The sequence below is a fragment of the Narcine bancroftii genome, chromosome 1 (assembly GCF_036971445.1).
Source record: "Narcine bancroftii isolate sNarBan1 chromosome 1, sNarBan1.hap1, whole genome shotgun sequence".
NCBI lineage: Eukaryota > Metazoa > Chordata > Chondrichthyes > Torpediniformes > Narcinidae > Narcine > Narcine bancroftii.
In genome coordinates, this window is record NC_091469.1 from 481,705,252 (window position 1) to 481,722,011 (window position 16,760).

The 16,760-nt window shown below is 43.9% G+C and overlaps 1 protein-coding gene across 13 annotated transcripts in view; it reads right to left on the reverse strand.

The window, feature by feature from the left end:
* LOC138751919 (obscurin-like) overlaps positions 1–16,760 on the reverse strand; it is a 755,203-nt gene that overhangs the window by 679,964 nt on the left and 58,479 nt on the right. For all 13 annotated transcript variants that reach the window (XM_069914884.1, XM_069914878.1, XM_069914879.1 and 10 more), the window contains exon 6: positions 7,668–7,943. In XM_069914884.1, coding sequence (XP_069770985.1) covers positions 7,668–7,943 — 276 coding nt within the window. The remainder of the gene's footprint in view (positions 1–7,667; positions 7,944–16,760) is intronic.

Genomic DNA, 16,760 nt, shown 5'->3' on the forward strand with positions numbered 1-16,760 from the left:
TTTTTTTTTCCCTGTGATTTTTTTTATCTCTTCTTTGCTTGTCGTTGAAGTCTTTTCCTTCTTTGGAGCCATCCTCTAGTCCTTCTTATACTTTTTATCTTGCAACTTTTTATGTTTTACTTCTCTGCCTTGTTTTTCTACCTTTTTTTTCAACTTTTTCTGCGGAGGGCTGGTTTTCCCTAACCAGCCCCTACTCCATCACGTGACCACCTCCCATCATTGTCTGCATTTAAGGCAGAAATTGATAGGTTCTTGATTACCCAGGGAATTAAAGGTTATAGGGAAAAGGCAGGACAGTGGGACTGAATGGGAAAATGGACCACCTCATAATTAAATGGCAGGGTATATTCAATGTGCTGAATAGCCTATTTCTACTCCTATGCCTTATAGTCTTAATAAGAAATAGTAATAGGTCATTTAATTCTACTTTGGCATCAAAAATATCACTGTTGATCTGACGATTACCTCAGCTCTGTATTCTCTCCTCCCCCGATTACCTTTCACCACCTTGCTTCCTGCATGATGGCAAGCTTAAGGGTCAGAGCTTCATCTTCTGTCTGGGTTTGTTGCAGCCTTCCGGACTCGATATCGAATTCCCCAACTTTATAGATAATTCAGTTTTTCTTGCAGTATCAGAACATAAAACAGTGCAGAAAAGAGACAGTTCCCCCTAGTACACAATGTACCAAAAATGATGTAAAATTAAGCTTGCCCCATCAATTCATAATCACTCTATTCCAGGGATGGGCAACCTATGGTCTGTGCACATGGCTGCCTTTCTCTGCTCTTCCCCCACCCCCATCTCGGTGGGCGGCTGCCCCTCTCTGTATGCGGTTCCTACCTTGGGTGCACAGCTCCCTTCCCCTCCTCCCCCAATGCAAGCTCCACCTCAATGCGCAGCTCCCCCATTCTCTGTGTTGGAGGCTCTCACTCTCAGTGCATGGCTCTCCTGCTCTCATTGCTCAACCACCCCGCTCTCTTTGTTGGAGGCTCCCACTCTCTAGGCATGGCTCCCCTACTCCTGCATTGGAAGCTCCCACTCTGTACATGACTCCTCTGCTCTATGCATTGGAGACTCCCCTGTCCTCTATTGTGGATACACAACCCCTGCCCTCTGTGCTGAGTCTTCCCCTTCCCCCCATCCCCCACTATGATGGTCTCCCCCCTCTCAAGGTGGTATTACCCCTCTGTCTGTGACAGACCTCTCCTGGGAGAAACCAATGTCTGTGAGAATCCACCTCTCCCTCTCCCTCTGCAACTCCACCTTTTCCTGCAACACTCATTCAACTTATCTGTGTGTGGTACTCCACTCTCTCTCTCTCTCTCTCTCTCTCTCTCCCCCCCCCCCCCCCCGTTTCTGAATGAGAGACTTATTCTGTGTGTATATCAAACCATCTCTCTGTGGGACTCCTTGTCTCTCTGCAATTGCAATTACCTGCCTCTCTATGTTGGACTCCCTCTCAGATTGTTGCACTTCCTCTCCCTGGGTTGGACTCCCTCTCTTTGTGTGTGGCTCCCCCTATCTGTGCATAGAACTTGTCCTCACCCTTAACAATTTTTCTTTTAACTCGTCCCACTATGTCCAGATTAAAGGAGTAGCCATGGGTACACGCATGGGTCCCAGCTATGCCTGCCTGTTTGTGGGTTTTGTGGAGCAAAACATGCTACAAGCCTACAGTCAAGACCCCCAATTCTTCCTCCAGTACATTGGTGAATACATCGGGGTGGACTCATGCACCTCCAATAAGCTTGTCAATTTCATCAATTTTGCAGCCAATTTCCACCTGGACCTCAAAGTCAACTGGTCTGATGACACTTTCCCTTTTCTGGATCTCAGTCTTCAGCTCAGGAGACAGAATCTCCACTGACATTTATTACAAATCATCTAACTCCCTCAACTACCTGGACTACACATCCTCACATCCTGCCCCCTGAAAGGACTCCATTCCCCTTTTCTCAATTTCTCGGTCTCCACCGCATCTGCTCTCAAGATGAGGTCTTCCAGTCCAGAGTTTCTGAAATGTCTGCCTTCTTCCACAAACATGGCTTCTCCTCCACCGCTATTAACTCAGCCCTAATCCACATCTTCTCCATTCCCCACTTATCTGCCCTAGCCCACCCACTCCTAGAAACAATAAACACAGAATCCCCCTCGTCCTCACCTACCACCCTACCAGCCTCCGCATCCAACATGTTATCCGCTGGAATTTCCAGCGCTTACTACAGGACCCCACCACCAGACACATTTTTCCTACTCCTCCTCTCTCAGTCTTTTGTAGGGACCACTCCCTCTGTGACTTCCTTGTGCGTGCACTCTTCTCTCCCCACCCATCACCCACCCACACCTCCTCACTCACCACGGTCCGAGGTCCCAAACAGAACTTTTAGGTGAAGCAACACTTCACTTATCCCTCCAAAGAACTCATTTACTGCATCCAGTGCACGTCGATGGCCTTCTCTACATCGGAAAGACCGGTCACAAATTAGGAGATCCCTTCGCCCAGCACTTCTTCTCCGTCCACAACAAAAGTAAGCTCCCCATAGCCAACCATTTCAATTCTGAGTCACACTCTCAAACTCGCATGTCTCTCCATGGTCTTTCACACACCCCACCCTGACCACCCGCAGACTGGAGGAACAACACCTCATTTTTTGTCTGTGTACCCTCCAACCCCAAGGCACGAACATTGAGTTCACTGCATTTCATTAATACGTTTGTTTTTTCCCCCCTCTCCCCCCTTTAACTAGTTATTCCAGTTCCTACTTCCTTTCTCTCCACCTAGCCTGGATTCCTCCCCCCATCCTGTCGTGTTTCCACACCCCCTCTCCACATATCATCTCCCACCCTCACCACCCCCCCCCCCCGCCCCTCTTTTGTTCAGAAATCTCTCATGTTCCCTGTGACAGATTATGTTGTATAATATAGATATCTTTTTAGGAGGTCTTTGTAGGTCGCATACACACTTCAGAATAGATCTCATTTAAAATTCTGGAGCTCTGCTCAAGCCAGACAGGACAAAGTTCCTGGGGAACTTTGCAAAAACTTTGGGGAGTGCCAAAGAGACTTCACTAATGGATTGTTGTTTTGAAAAGCAACAGATGAAAGAGATCAGAGGAGTAATTCGGAGCTGCAGTCTGTCTGGGAGTGCAGCTTGCTGTTCTAAGAGGGTTATGTGGTTTTTGCAAGAGGAGAGGACTGGCTGCCTAATGTTTCACTTGAAATAAGAGAAACAAAGAGGCACTCTGTGGTGACCTGAAAGAAAGAGGTTATCATCTGGAAAACCCTGATGGGGCAAGTTTCTTCCACAAGACATTGATGTGGCTGATGAAAAGGGATCAGTTTGTGTCCAGGAACAACAAATCTCTCTCTGAAAACCAACAAGAATCTTCCTGAGCAGTAACCATTTACCTTTCAAGCATCAAAGCCTGGTGAACTTCATAAATGTTAAATTCTGTGCACATTATAAGAATTGCCTACAACCAGTAAACTTGGAGGAATGAGAAGTGAGATTGGACTGTAAATCAAAGAACTTTTCTGAACTTACATACTCATTACATGTGCTTAGAATTAGAAGGGGGCTAAATTAGGTTAGTTAAGTTAATAGTGATATGTTAAAGTGTGATCCTGTTTTCATGGTTTAAAATAATTAGAAGCAACTTTTGTTTAAGTAACAATCTGTCTCGGTGAATATCTATTGCTGCTGGGTTTTGGGGTCCTCTGGGTTCGTAACATCCCCCACACCTTGATGAAGGGCTCAAGCCCAAAACCTTGGTGATGTATCTTTACCTTTGCTATATAAAGACGCTGTTTACATCCGGTACCGCACGGATGGCAGTCTCTTCAATCTGAGGCGCCTGCAAGCTCACACCAAGACACAAGAGAAACTTGTCCGTGAACTACTCTTTGCAGACGATGCCGCTTTAGTTGCCCATTCAGAGCCAGCTCTTCAGCGCTTGACGTCCTGCTTTGCGGAAACTGCCAAAATGTTTGGCCTGGAAGTCAGCCTGAAGAAAACTGAGGTCCTCCATCAGCCAGCTCCCCACCATGACTACCAGCCCCCCAACATCTCCATCGGGCACACAAAACTCAAAACGGTCAACCAGTTTACCTATCTCGGCTGCACCATTTCATCAGATGCAAGGATCGACAATGAGATAGACAACAGACTCGCCAAGGCAAATAGCGCCTTTGGAAGACTACACAAAAGAGTCTGGAAAAACAACCAACTGAAAAACCTCACAAAGATAGGCGTATACAGAGCCGTTGTCATACCCACACTCCTGTTCGGCTCCGAATCATGGGTCCTCTACCGGCATCACCTACGGCTCCTAGAACGCTTCCACCAGCGTTGTCTCCGCTCCATCCTCAACATCTATTGGAGCGCTTTCATCCCTAACGTCGAAGCACTCGAGATGGCAGAGGTCGACAGCATCGAGTCCACGCTGCTGAAGATCCAGCTGCGCTGGATGGGTCACGTCTCCAGAATGGAGGACCATCGCCTTCCCAAGATCGTGTTATATGGCGAGCTATCCACTGGCCACCGTGACAGAGGTGCACCAAAGAAAAGGTACAAGGACTGCCTAAAGAAATCTCTTGGTGCCTGCCACATTGACCACCGCCAGTGGGCTGATATCGCCTCAAACCGTGCATCTTGGCGCCTCACAGTTTGGCGGGCAGCAACCTCCTTTGAAGAAGACCGCAGAGCCCACCTCACTGACAAAAGGCAAAGGAGGAAAAACCCAACACCCAACCCCAACCAACCAATTTTCCCCTGCAGCCGCTGCAACCGTGTCTGCCTGTCCCGCATCGGACTTGTCAGCCACAAACGAGCCTGCAGCTGACGTGGACTTTTACCCCCTCCATAAATCTTCGTCCGCGAAGCCAAGCCAAAGAAAGAAAGATAAAGACACTGTTTATCCTGCTGAGTTTCTCAGCGTGTTATTCATTTAACCAGTGTCAACAGAATCCTGTGTTTTACCATCTTTCTCTCTGTCACTTTCCCTCTCTGCATGTGGCTCATCATCTCTCTGTAACACACCCCTCTCTCTGAGTGAAAGCCCCACCCTTTCTTTGTGTGAGGCTCACCCTCTCCTCCGTGACATTCTCCCCCTTTTACTGCTGTCTGTTTTCAGGTTAGTTATTTTGCTTCCATTGCGACTAATTTTTCTCCTTTTTGACTTTTATGGTTTATATTTTACTGTGCCATTTTAATGACTAACTCATGATTTTTGGTGCATTTCCAGATTTGAAGATGCCTTCCCTGATCTGAAATGCATCATCGTATTCATTTCATTTATTTATTCTGTTTATTTATTTTCTTATTTCATTTATGGTAGGTATCATTAGTGTGGCCTGCTGTTCAACCACTGACACACCATCCAGTCCATGCATGGTAAAGGTTGCCCACCCCTACTCTATTCCATAAATGTTCCTGTGCCTATTTAAGTGTTACTATCATATCTGTTTCCACCAACAAACTACCACCTCCTGCACCCAGTTACATGGTCACTACAACATTGTTTAAAAAGAATTTGCCTTACATATCTCCTTTAATATTTTCTTCTCTAAATATCCAACTGATATTTTAGCTCAATTTATTTTCTTTTCATTAGTACAGCCTGAACCACATGTGTGACAGTCGTTGAATCATGGAGTCACACAGCACCCAACGGGGCCTTCTCCTCAACTCATCTGTGCCAACCAAGCTGACATTCTGGGCTAGTCATTTTGCCTGCATTTGGTCCATTTCCTCTAAACCCTTCCTAATCAGCTATTTGTCCAAATATATTTTGAACATTTAAATTGTACTCGATCCTATAGTTTTCTCTGGCATCTTGTTCCAGATGCTGACCAGCCTTTGAATAAAATATTTGCCTCTTTGGTTTATCTTAAATCTCTCCACCTCACTTTAAACCTCAGTTTTACAATCGTCTCCCCTGGGGAAAAGAAAACTCTGGCCATTCACTTTATCTATCCCCCTCATGATTTTATAAATATCAACCTTCCGTGTTCTTGAATAAAAATCCAGCCTATCTGACATCTACCTAAAATTCAAGCCCTTCCAATAGCTGAGTAACCAGAACTACACACAGTGCTCTAAGTGTGGTCTCATCAATGTCTTGTAAATATAGATATTTGTCCTCACTGCTCGCTGCATCAATTTTGGTGTCATCTGTAAATTTACTAATCGAGTTAGCTATATTGCCATCCGAGTCATTAAAATAACAACAAACAACAGAGGTCCCGGCACTACACCACAGCAGTCTCGCTATCGGTCATATAATTAAATGTTCTTCTGACCATTATGCTTAGTTAAGCATTATTTTTTCCTTACCAGTTCCTCCTGCCACCTTGTTGTTTTGGGTAAACAAATCTCTCAATGACCTCTGAGTAAACATTTTGCAGAGAGGTCAAAAACCTTGCAAAAAGATCCAACACAGATGACCTAACTCTGGATGATCTTCCAAGACAATAATCATTTCATGACATCATTTAAATTGGCACCTACTTGTGAAATGTGCATAGCATTCTCCATAGTTTCTGTAAAGTCACTGAACATGAATTCTTCAGTATTTCAAATAAGATCTGCTTTAAAGTGTGTGTATGTATGTAACCTTCTCTAATTTTACCAATTTATCTCTCAAAAACATCTCCAAATATTCCATCACAATTGCCATTCAAGAAGAACTTAACAGAATTTTCCAAATTCTAAAATGAGCAATGAACTATTAACAATAACTATTCAATTCAATACCCATAAATAGCAGGACATCTTCAGATGGCCTGCTATTCATCTACAAGACAAAGTTACATAAATATTTTATGAAAATATAAAATAATTAAGAGAAATCATGTGTTGCAACTGTGGCTGGAATACATGGCGAAGTAGTGCAGTGGTTCCCAACCTTTTACTTTCCACTCACGTACCACTTTAAGTATTCCCTATGCCATAAGTGTTCTGTGATTGCTTAAGGTGGTATGTGGGTGGAAAGAAAAAGTTTGAAAACCACTATTTTAATCATACCTAATTGACTCGTTATGTGCACGGTTTCATAACTCCAAAGGAAATGGGCCAATGACAATTTTTATCAAGCAAAATATTTCAGTAACAATTGGGCTAGAGCAGTGATTCTCAACCTTCCCTTCCCATTCACATACCACCTTAAGCAATTCCTTACATATCACAGAGCACCAATGGCATAGGGACTATTTAAAGTAGTATGTGAGTGGAAAGTAAAAGGTTGAGAACCACTGGTCTAGTCGTTGAGTTCCTTTAAATAAGAGATTGATAGATTTCTGGGTATCAAGAGACATGGACAACAATCTTGATGAATAGCAGAGCATGATTGAAGCCCAAATGCCTACATCTGTGCCCATTTCTTATAACATAATCTAATTTGACTGTCCTGTGAGCAAGAACAATTTTACTGTTAAGCATGAAAAATTGTCAAGATTATTCTGAGTAAATCTGCAGGCTCATTCTTCTTTCAGTGACTGTTAACAGTGCAAAGGAGATACATTGTTGACTTCTATATCAAACTGTCTGACAATAATAATAATACTACTACAATTAAAGATGTTATGAACAAACATTTCATATCTTGGGCTAATGCTGATTGAAATTACTGTCATCTCTAACTTCGCAATGCTTTTTCACTTGCCTTACCTTTAACAGCAACATTGATGGTGATCTCATCCTCTTTGGTTTTAAATATATAAGCCCCAGAATCTCCAGTTTTTGCATTATGAAAGACTAATCTTCGTATGGTACCTTCTGATTCAACATTTACAGTTTTATTCAGCTTCACCTTCTGGCCTTTTTTATACCATGTCCCTTCTACGGTACTCCGAGATACTTCACAAACGAGGACCACCTTCTCTCCCACAATTCCTGTATATTCCGTTTGTGTTGTGGATTTCTTCAAAATAGTTGCAGGTGGTTCTGCAAATGTAAGTGAATGAAATAGAAATGTTATGAGAACTTTTGAATAATACCATAACTATTTAAAAGATGATTTTCTAATCAAGTGCTTCCAAAATACCAGTAAGTTAATCCCGACCAGAATAAACTAGAAATTTATTTTCTAACCATAAAATTTGTCAACAATACTTCAAATTTTTAGTGGCATTTTATTAATTGCTATATATTGATTTGCCATAAATACTCTCCATTGTAGTGGTAGCTACAGTGAAGAAACTCATAGCCACCACGTTGAATGCACTCAACGACTGTTTTATTCAAATCCCGCGCATGCCCCTTAAAGGGCAGCATGAGATCGGCTACCGCGTGCGTGGCAGAAGCACAAGACAAGGGATAACCCCTGATGGCGCCATCTTCTCATGGCTTCCCCTCCATGCAGCGGCACAAGAAGAGGTGGTTCACCACGAGGGAGTGCACCGCCACACAAACGCCCCAGAACTGGCTTACGCATCCCGCCGTTTGGGCGGACGGCCTCGGCATTTGGGCCTGGCCATTTGAACCGGCTGTGAGAGGTCCAAGTGTGCTCCCAGAACTTTATCTTCTGAGGTGATCAACATGAACAGTGGCCGGGGATGCAACAATGATAAAAGTTCAACACACCTACGAATTCTTGCAGGCCCTTGAGGGTGGTTGGTTTGGGGAACTGCTGGATGGCCTCGACTTCCTCTGGCGCTGAGGCGGTGCCTGCTGCCGAGATGGAGTGCCCCAGGAACTGCAGTGTCTGCTTGCCGAACTGGCACTTGGCCACTTTGACAGTGAGACCGAATTCCGCCAGGCGGGCAAACAGGGTGCAGAGATGGGCCTTGTGCTCCTCATGGTCGTGACTGGCGATAAGGATAGCGTCGAGGTAAATAAACAAAGTCCAGGTCCCTACCCACTGCGTCCATGAGGAGCTGAAAAGTCTGGGCCACGTTCTTAAGCCTGAAGGGGGTGATTATCGCCGTCCTACCAATGTCTTCGGGATGGACTGAGTTCTGATGATAGCCCCGCACCAGGTAGACTTTTGAGAAGACCTGGGCACCATGGAGGTTGGCCGTAAAGTCCTGCATGTTTGGAATTGGGTATCTGTCCGGCGTGGTCACATCGTTCAGGCGTTTATAATCCCCGCAGGGTCTGCAGCCTCCGGAAGGTTTGGGGACTATGTGAAGAGGGGATGCCCAAGGGCTGTCTGAGCAGTGGACAATACCCAACTCTTGCAGGTGAGAGAACTTCTCCTTGGCTAACTGCAGCTTCTTGGACATAGAAACATAGAAACATAGAAGATAGGAGCAGGAGTAGGTCATTCGACCCTTCGAGCCTGCTCCACCATTCAACGAGTTCAGTACCCCGTCCCCGCCTTCTCTCCGTAACCTTTAATACCCTTATACTGAAGAAATAGATCTAATTCCCTCTTAAATATATTTAATGAACCTGCCTCCACTGCCCTCTGTGGCAATGAATTCCACAGATTCACCACCCTCTGGGTAAAGAAATTCCTCCTCATCTCGGTCCTAAATGGTTTGCCTATTATCCTCAAACCATGGCCCTGGGTTCTGGATTTTCCCGTCATTGGAAACATCCCATCTGCATCCATTCTGTCCAGTCCTGCCAGAATTTTAGATGTCTCTATGAGATCCCCTCTCAATCTTCTAAACTCCAGCGAGTACAATCCCAATTTGCGCAATCTTTCCTCATAAGTCATTCCTGCCATTCCAGGTATCAGCCTGGTGAATCGCCTCTGCACTCCCTCCATTGCAAGAACATCCTTCCTTAGATAAGGTGACCAAAACTGCACACAATACTCCAGGTGGGATCTCACCAAGGCCCTGTACAGCTGCAGTAAGGTATCCTTGTTCCTATACTCAAACCCTCTTGATATGAAGGCCAACATACCATTTGCCTTTTTAACCGCCTGCTGTACCTGCATGCTCGCCTTCAGAGACTGGTGTACAAGTACCCCTAGGTCTCTCTGCACTTCCCCATCTCTTAATCTATTGCCATTCAAATAGTAATCTGCCCTCCGGTTTGTATTACCAAAGTGGATAACCTCACATTTATCCACATTGTAGTGCATTTGCCATGTATCTGCCCAGTCCCTCAATTTATCCAAATCACATTGGAGCTTCCTGACCCCCTCTTCCGTGCACACACCTCCTAGCTTAGTGTCATCTGCAAATTTAGAGATATTACATCCAATCCCCTCATCCAGATCATTAATGTAAATTATGAACAGCTGGGGTCCCAGTACAGATCCCTGTGGCACCCCACTGGTCACCATCTGCCACTCAGAAAACGAGCCATTTATCCCAACTCTCTGTCTTCTACCTGCCAGCCAGTACTCAATCCACATCAATACTTTTCCCCCAATCCCATGAGCCTTGATTTTGGAAGTCAGTCGTTTATGTGGGACCTTATCGAAGGCCTTTTGGAAGTCCAGGTACACCACATCCACTGGCTCTCCCCCATCTATTTTACCTGTCACCATCTCAAAGAATTCCAATAGATTTGTCAAGCACGATTTACCTTTTGTAAATCCATGTTGACTCCGTCCGATCCCTTTTCTGCTAGTCATATGCTCCGCTATTACATCCTTAATAATCGATTCCATCATTTTGCCCACTACTGATGTAAGGCTCACCGGCCTATAATTCCCCGCTTTTTCTCTACCCCCCTTTTTAAATAGTGGGGTAACATTAGCTACCCTCCAATCCATGGGTACTGATCCTGAGTCTATCGAGTTCTGGAAAATAATTCTTAAAGCATCTGCTATCTGAATAGCCACTTCCTTAAGTACCCTAGGATGTAGATTATCAGGCCCTTTGGATTTATCTGCCTTCAATCCCATCAATTTCCCCAAGACCATGTCCTTAGAGATACTGATTTCTTTCAGTTCCTCCCTTGCATTAGTCTCTATGTTTCCCAACATCCTTGGGAGGTTATTTGTATCCTCTCTTGTAAAAACAGAACTAAAGTAAGAATTTAATTGGTCTGCCATTTCCTTATTCCCCATTATATATTCCCCTGATTCCGACTGCAAAGGACCTACTCTGGATTTCACCAATTTTTTCCTCTTGACATATTTATAAAAGCTTTTGCAGTCGGTTTTTATATTTGCCGCAAGCTTACTTTTGTAATTTATTTTTGCTCTCTTGATTAATCCCTTTGTCCTCCTTTGGTGCATCTTGAACTGCTCCCAGTCTACGGTTGAGGTACTTTTTGTGGCCAATTGATATGCTCCCTCTTTGGACCTAATGTTGTCTCTAATTTCCCTTGTTATCCACGGTTGAGTCACCTTTTTTGGTTTATTTTTATGCCAAACCGGTATAAACGATTTTTGCAATTTCTCCATTAGATCTGTGAATGCTTTCCATTGTCTATCCACAGTCAACTCCCCCATAAACACCACCCAATCAATCTTACTCAACTCCCGTCTCATACTATCATAATTCCCTTTATTTAAATTCAGGACCTTAGTCTCGGTTTTAATTTCATCACTCTCCATGTCGAGTGAGAATTCGATCATATTGTGATCGCTCCTACCCAAAGGGCCTCGTACAACAAGATTGTTGATTAGCCCCTTATCATTGCATAATACCCAATCTAAAATGGCCTGCCCCCAAGTTGGTTCCTCGACATATTGGTCTAGATAACAGTCCCGAAAGTCATCGGGCCTTGGCGTGCAGCAGGGGGCCATGAGTGGAGATGTGGTTGTATAGCCTGTGCTAGGGCAAGGTGGCGTTGAACTAATGGTGTAGAATGGAGGGGATCTCATTGAGTATGCTGGAATACTTGTCCCTGGGAGCGGTGATGGCGGCGATTTCAGGCTTGCAGGCGTCCGTGACATCTAGGCAAACTGAGTGAAACGTGTGAGCGTTGACCAGTCTTTTGCCCTTCATGTCAACAAGAAAACCGTGTGCTCTGAGGAAGTCGACCCCCAACAGTGTGATACCCACTGAGGCCAGCAAGAACCTCCAGCGGAATTTATCTTTCCTGATCTGGATCTGCGCCCTGCAGGTGCCGAAGGTTTTGATGGTAGAACCGTTGGCTGCCCGCAGGGTGAGTCCACAACCTCGGGTGCATGTCTCGAGGGCAGTTGGGGGAAAGATGCTCAGCTCTGCTCTGGTGTCCACCAGGAACCGCCAGCTGGTGGACTTATTGGTTACATGCAGGAGGCTGTTCACGTGACCAGCCGTCGCAGCCATCAACGGTGGCTGGCCGGGTTGTTTCCCTGTTAGGTACACTGTTGTCTGCACTTATGAGCTTGTGCCCCCCAGTATTGATGGTAAAAGCACCAGTGGGATGGTGCTCCTCTTGCTTGTGCTTGGGGGTGGGGGGGTGGTGCAGTTGGCTGGTTCCTAGACAAGTGACCTGGCTAAGGGCGGCTTCGTTCTCTCTCTTTGTGCACCAGAGGGTGTCCGCTTGGGCTGCAACTTGCTGTGGGTCCGTGAAGTCCTCGTCTGCCAGCAGGAGCTGAATGTCCTTGGGCATCTGCTCCAGGAAGATCTGGCGAAACAATAAGCAGGGCTTGTGATCTTCCACCAGCGCCAGCATCTCATCTATGATGGCCGATGTCGTTCGGTCTCCTAACCCGTCCAAATGCAGGAGTCTGGAGGCCCGCTGTTGTAGGGAGAGACCGAATGGGCCCAGAAGATTCTTGAGAGCAGGGTATTTACCCTCGGCTGGTGGGTTGTGGATAAGATTGTCCACTCTGGCCGCAGTCTCCTCATCCAGCACGCTCACGACATGGTAAAACATCATGGCATCTGCGGAAATGTTCCTGAGGCAAAACTGCACTTCCATCTTCCTGAACCACATACATGGGCAATGGGTCCAGAAGGGGGGCAGTTTGATAGCAGCAGCATTGATCTCGGCGGGATCCATGTTGCGAGACCAGAAAGACTTCTGGGCTCATTGAGGTCACCAATGTAGCGTTAGCTACAGTGAAGAAACTCATAGCCACTACAATGAATGCATTCAACGACTGTTTTATTCAAATCCCGCACGTGGCCCTTTAAGGGCAGCGTGAGCTCGGCCACTGCGTGCACAGTGACATCATAACAGCCTCCCGAGGCACACGCTGGGCTGGAAGCACAAGGCAAGGGATAACCCCTGACAGCGCCATCTTCTCATGGCCGCCCCGCCACACGGCAGTGCAAGCAGGGCTGGTTCGCCTCAAGAGAGTGCGCCGCCACACCATGATATTTATTCTTACAATGTAGACCAATTTGAGTATCACAGATCAGTATAGAGCAGTTGTTCTCACCCTTTTCTTCCCACTCACATACCACTTTAAATAATCCCTATGCCATCAGTGCTCCGATTGGTAAGGGATTGTTTAAGATGGCACATGAGTGGAAAGGTTAAGTATCACTGCTATAGACCCAATTGTTACTGAAATATTTTGTTTGAGAAAAATTGTCATTGGCCCATTTCCTTTGGAGTTATGAAACCATGCACAAAACAAGTCAATTAGGTATGATTAAAACAGTGATTTTCAAACTTTTTCTTTCCACCCACATCCCACCTTAAGTAATCCCTGAGTAGTCACAGATCACCTATGGCATAGGGAATACTTAAAGTGGTAATGTGAGTAGAAAGAAAAAGGTTGAGAACCACTGGATAGAGTATCATTCCAACAGAATACTCCTGAAGAAATTGCAAATGTGTATGCAGCAGTCCAAGTCTACGTCATGCACTTCATGAGAGTATGTAACTGAAAATTGTTGAAATAAACAAATACATTCAACATACATATTTGCAAGATTAGTCCACTCAGCACCTGGGAGACAGGAACGAAATCCTTCCCAGATCCTGATAACCTGAATTTTTCACATCGAAATGAACATGTGGGAGAGGATCACAGAAAAAGCTGTAACAGGGGAGCATGGAAACACAGGAAGAGCAGCCAACCTCTGTCTCAATAAATGGGCAAATGAGTCTGCTCAGCACTCCCAGTTTAGTCTATCCCATGATTGCTGCAGTCTGTTTATATCAGTGGGCATCCATTGGACGGGCTTCTACCTTTTCAAAAAGCTTCACAAGCTTCTCTTTATCTCCTTTCCAGTTCTGACAAATTATTTTGACTTTTTTTTCGCACAGATGCAGCCAGACCGGCTGAGTAATTCCAAAATTTGTCATTTTTAATTTAGATACAATGCCAGAGATCCAGTAAAGATTTGATGGCAATAGTACAGCTTTACCATCATGTTTACTGTGCTTTGATATCAAGAGATTTATAAATAAAGCAACCTCAACAATGTCCCAAAGAACAAGTTCTTGGCTCTTGATCCTTCAAAATATTCAATTTAAACTGAAGGTGGAGGTAGGGGGAGGTGTGCTTATGGAGGCAATTTTTGAAGAACGGTCTTTAAATTTAATTGGGTATGGTTGTGTGAGTATGGTAGAGTGAAGATTATTCCATGCCTTAATTGTATAGGGAGAGAATGAATTGCTGTACACGTCTGTCTTGGAAGATGGCACAATAAATTGGGTTGCGTGCCCTTGTCTGTTTCTAGCAGGCTTGGGTTCCGTGTAAAATTGGTAGTATGTATTGAGCTGGCAGTTTAGGATATTGTAAAAACAGGTCAGGTGGTGTGCTTCATCTTTGTCTTAGAGAGAACTCCACTTTAATGAATCCAAGAGCTTTGTAATACTCGGTTCTTTTTCATATGTATTTGTGACAAATTGAGCTGTCCATCTCTAGACTTATTTCATGGTAGTAGTGTGTTTGTTGGTGTACCAGCTACTACGTATTCCAAATGTAGTCTGACAGATGTAAGGTCCAACTTCTCCTTGACAGAAGTTGAACAATGATGGAAATTGCGTCTCAGAAAATTTAGGACTCCTGCAGCCTTCACTGTTGTATGATACGTCTGATCATTCCAATGGAAGTCGTTCTGGATTTGGATACCAAAGTATTTGGCCTGATTGATTTCATCAAGAGTGATACCCATGATTTTGTATGATGTTTTTCCTGGATTTCTCTTCCTGATGACACACATGGCTTCACATTTGGAAGGAATGAACTGCATACCCCATTTTTGTGACCATTCTTCCATGCTATCAAGATCTTTTTGGAGAGCATCCTCGTCATCAGCTGGCTTAATTGGAAGGTAAACCAAAGAGTCGTCTGCAAATAATTTAATGGTGCTTGTGACTTTTAAAGTTTAAAAGAACTAGATGTGTTAATCAATATTCTTTTACAGAATAACAATTAAGCTAATAAAAGTGATATTAAAGCTGAATCTGAAATAATGCTGGTCTCAACAGACTCAGCAGATCCTGTGGTATCTTTGGAGGGAGAACTAATTAATATTTTGTGTTAATGAACTTTTGAAAGTCGATTGAGATTCTGTTTAATCCAGAAATACTTCACAGTACATATGATTTAAATCTGAGTTTTCACTTTTCTAGACTATTATGAAGGATTAAAGTCTATAGGAATATGCATACTAAGGTTGAAAATCACAAAGGAACAAATGAGGTCAATGAGGAAGGAGGAAACAGGTAATATGTTGTCAGAAATAGGAATAGGGAAGAAAATATGCTAAATTAAATTTTTCACAACTAACAATTGAAGTAAAAGCTTAATTTCTGAGATTTAAACTTAAAATGAGTTGTGATCAGCTTTCTTATTATATGAGCTTTTTATCATTCAAACAATAATCAAATTTATTCTTACCTCTGGTCTTAACTTAGAATGTTAGACTATCATTATTAGATATGCAGATGTAATTTTCTTTTATTGTAATAAAGAAACTTGGGTTCCTTTAAACAGCTATCTTTATTAGCTATCAACTCAATTCTGTGTGGAGGCATCCATCTTGAATCCAATCAAAGCTGCCAATCAACTCATCTCCAACTCCCTCTAGTGTTCAGGAGGATCACTGGCACTCTATCATTACATCCCCTTTCCTTGAGATGTTTAATCTAACAACATGACAAACTAATACAATATTCATTTCAATCTAAAGCTTGTGTGCATATCCACAGAGACAATTCAGTGAGCAGCAGCTCTCTTAAAATGTCAAGTAAGATACAAAATTCATTTACAATTCCCAGGAACCAGCAGAAGCCAGATATCAGTGTGAAGAACCCAAGATGAATAAGTAGTCTCATCAGGCTAATGACCTCATGCAAACATCTCCACTCAAAGAACTGTTTGATTGTGAGTTCAGCCAGCAAGGCAGACCGACAACACTTGACAGGAGGTTGGAGCCAGTAGTCAAATAAGAAACGGCATCAACTAGCAAGCAAGAAGATTCTGTCAAGGCACTACAGGCCTCATTCACTGGCTTAAAGGTTAGTAAAACTGAAACAGATGAATGTATGTTGCAAAGTCCCATTGGTGCTGTACCAAGTGAAATGCAGAAGATATAGACTCAATCAGTGGTACCTGAAAGTTCGGATGTGAATTCTGATGATAGTATTTCCAAGCTTATAAGTGCAGGAAGATCTTCAAAGTCTTCAAAGGCATCTAGAGCAAGTAGAGCTTTGCATGCTTCAAGCATATCAGCTCTGCTGCTAAAACACAAGCAAACTTGGCTACAGTCTGTGCACAACAACAGTGGTTGGAGAAAAGATATGCTTTGGAGGATAGGGAAGTTCAAATCAGGAATCACCAACTGAGGCAAGAAGCAGAAATGAAGAATCACCAACTGAGGCAAGAAGCTGAAATCGGGAATCAGCAACTGTGGCAAGAAGAGCAACTTAAAAAGTTACAAATGGCTAATGAGGAACAAAATAAATTATTGAATAGAGAAAAGACTAAAGCTTGAGGAACATGTGCTATTGTGACAG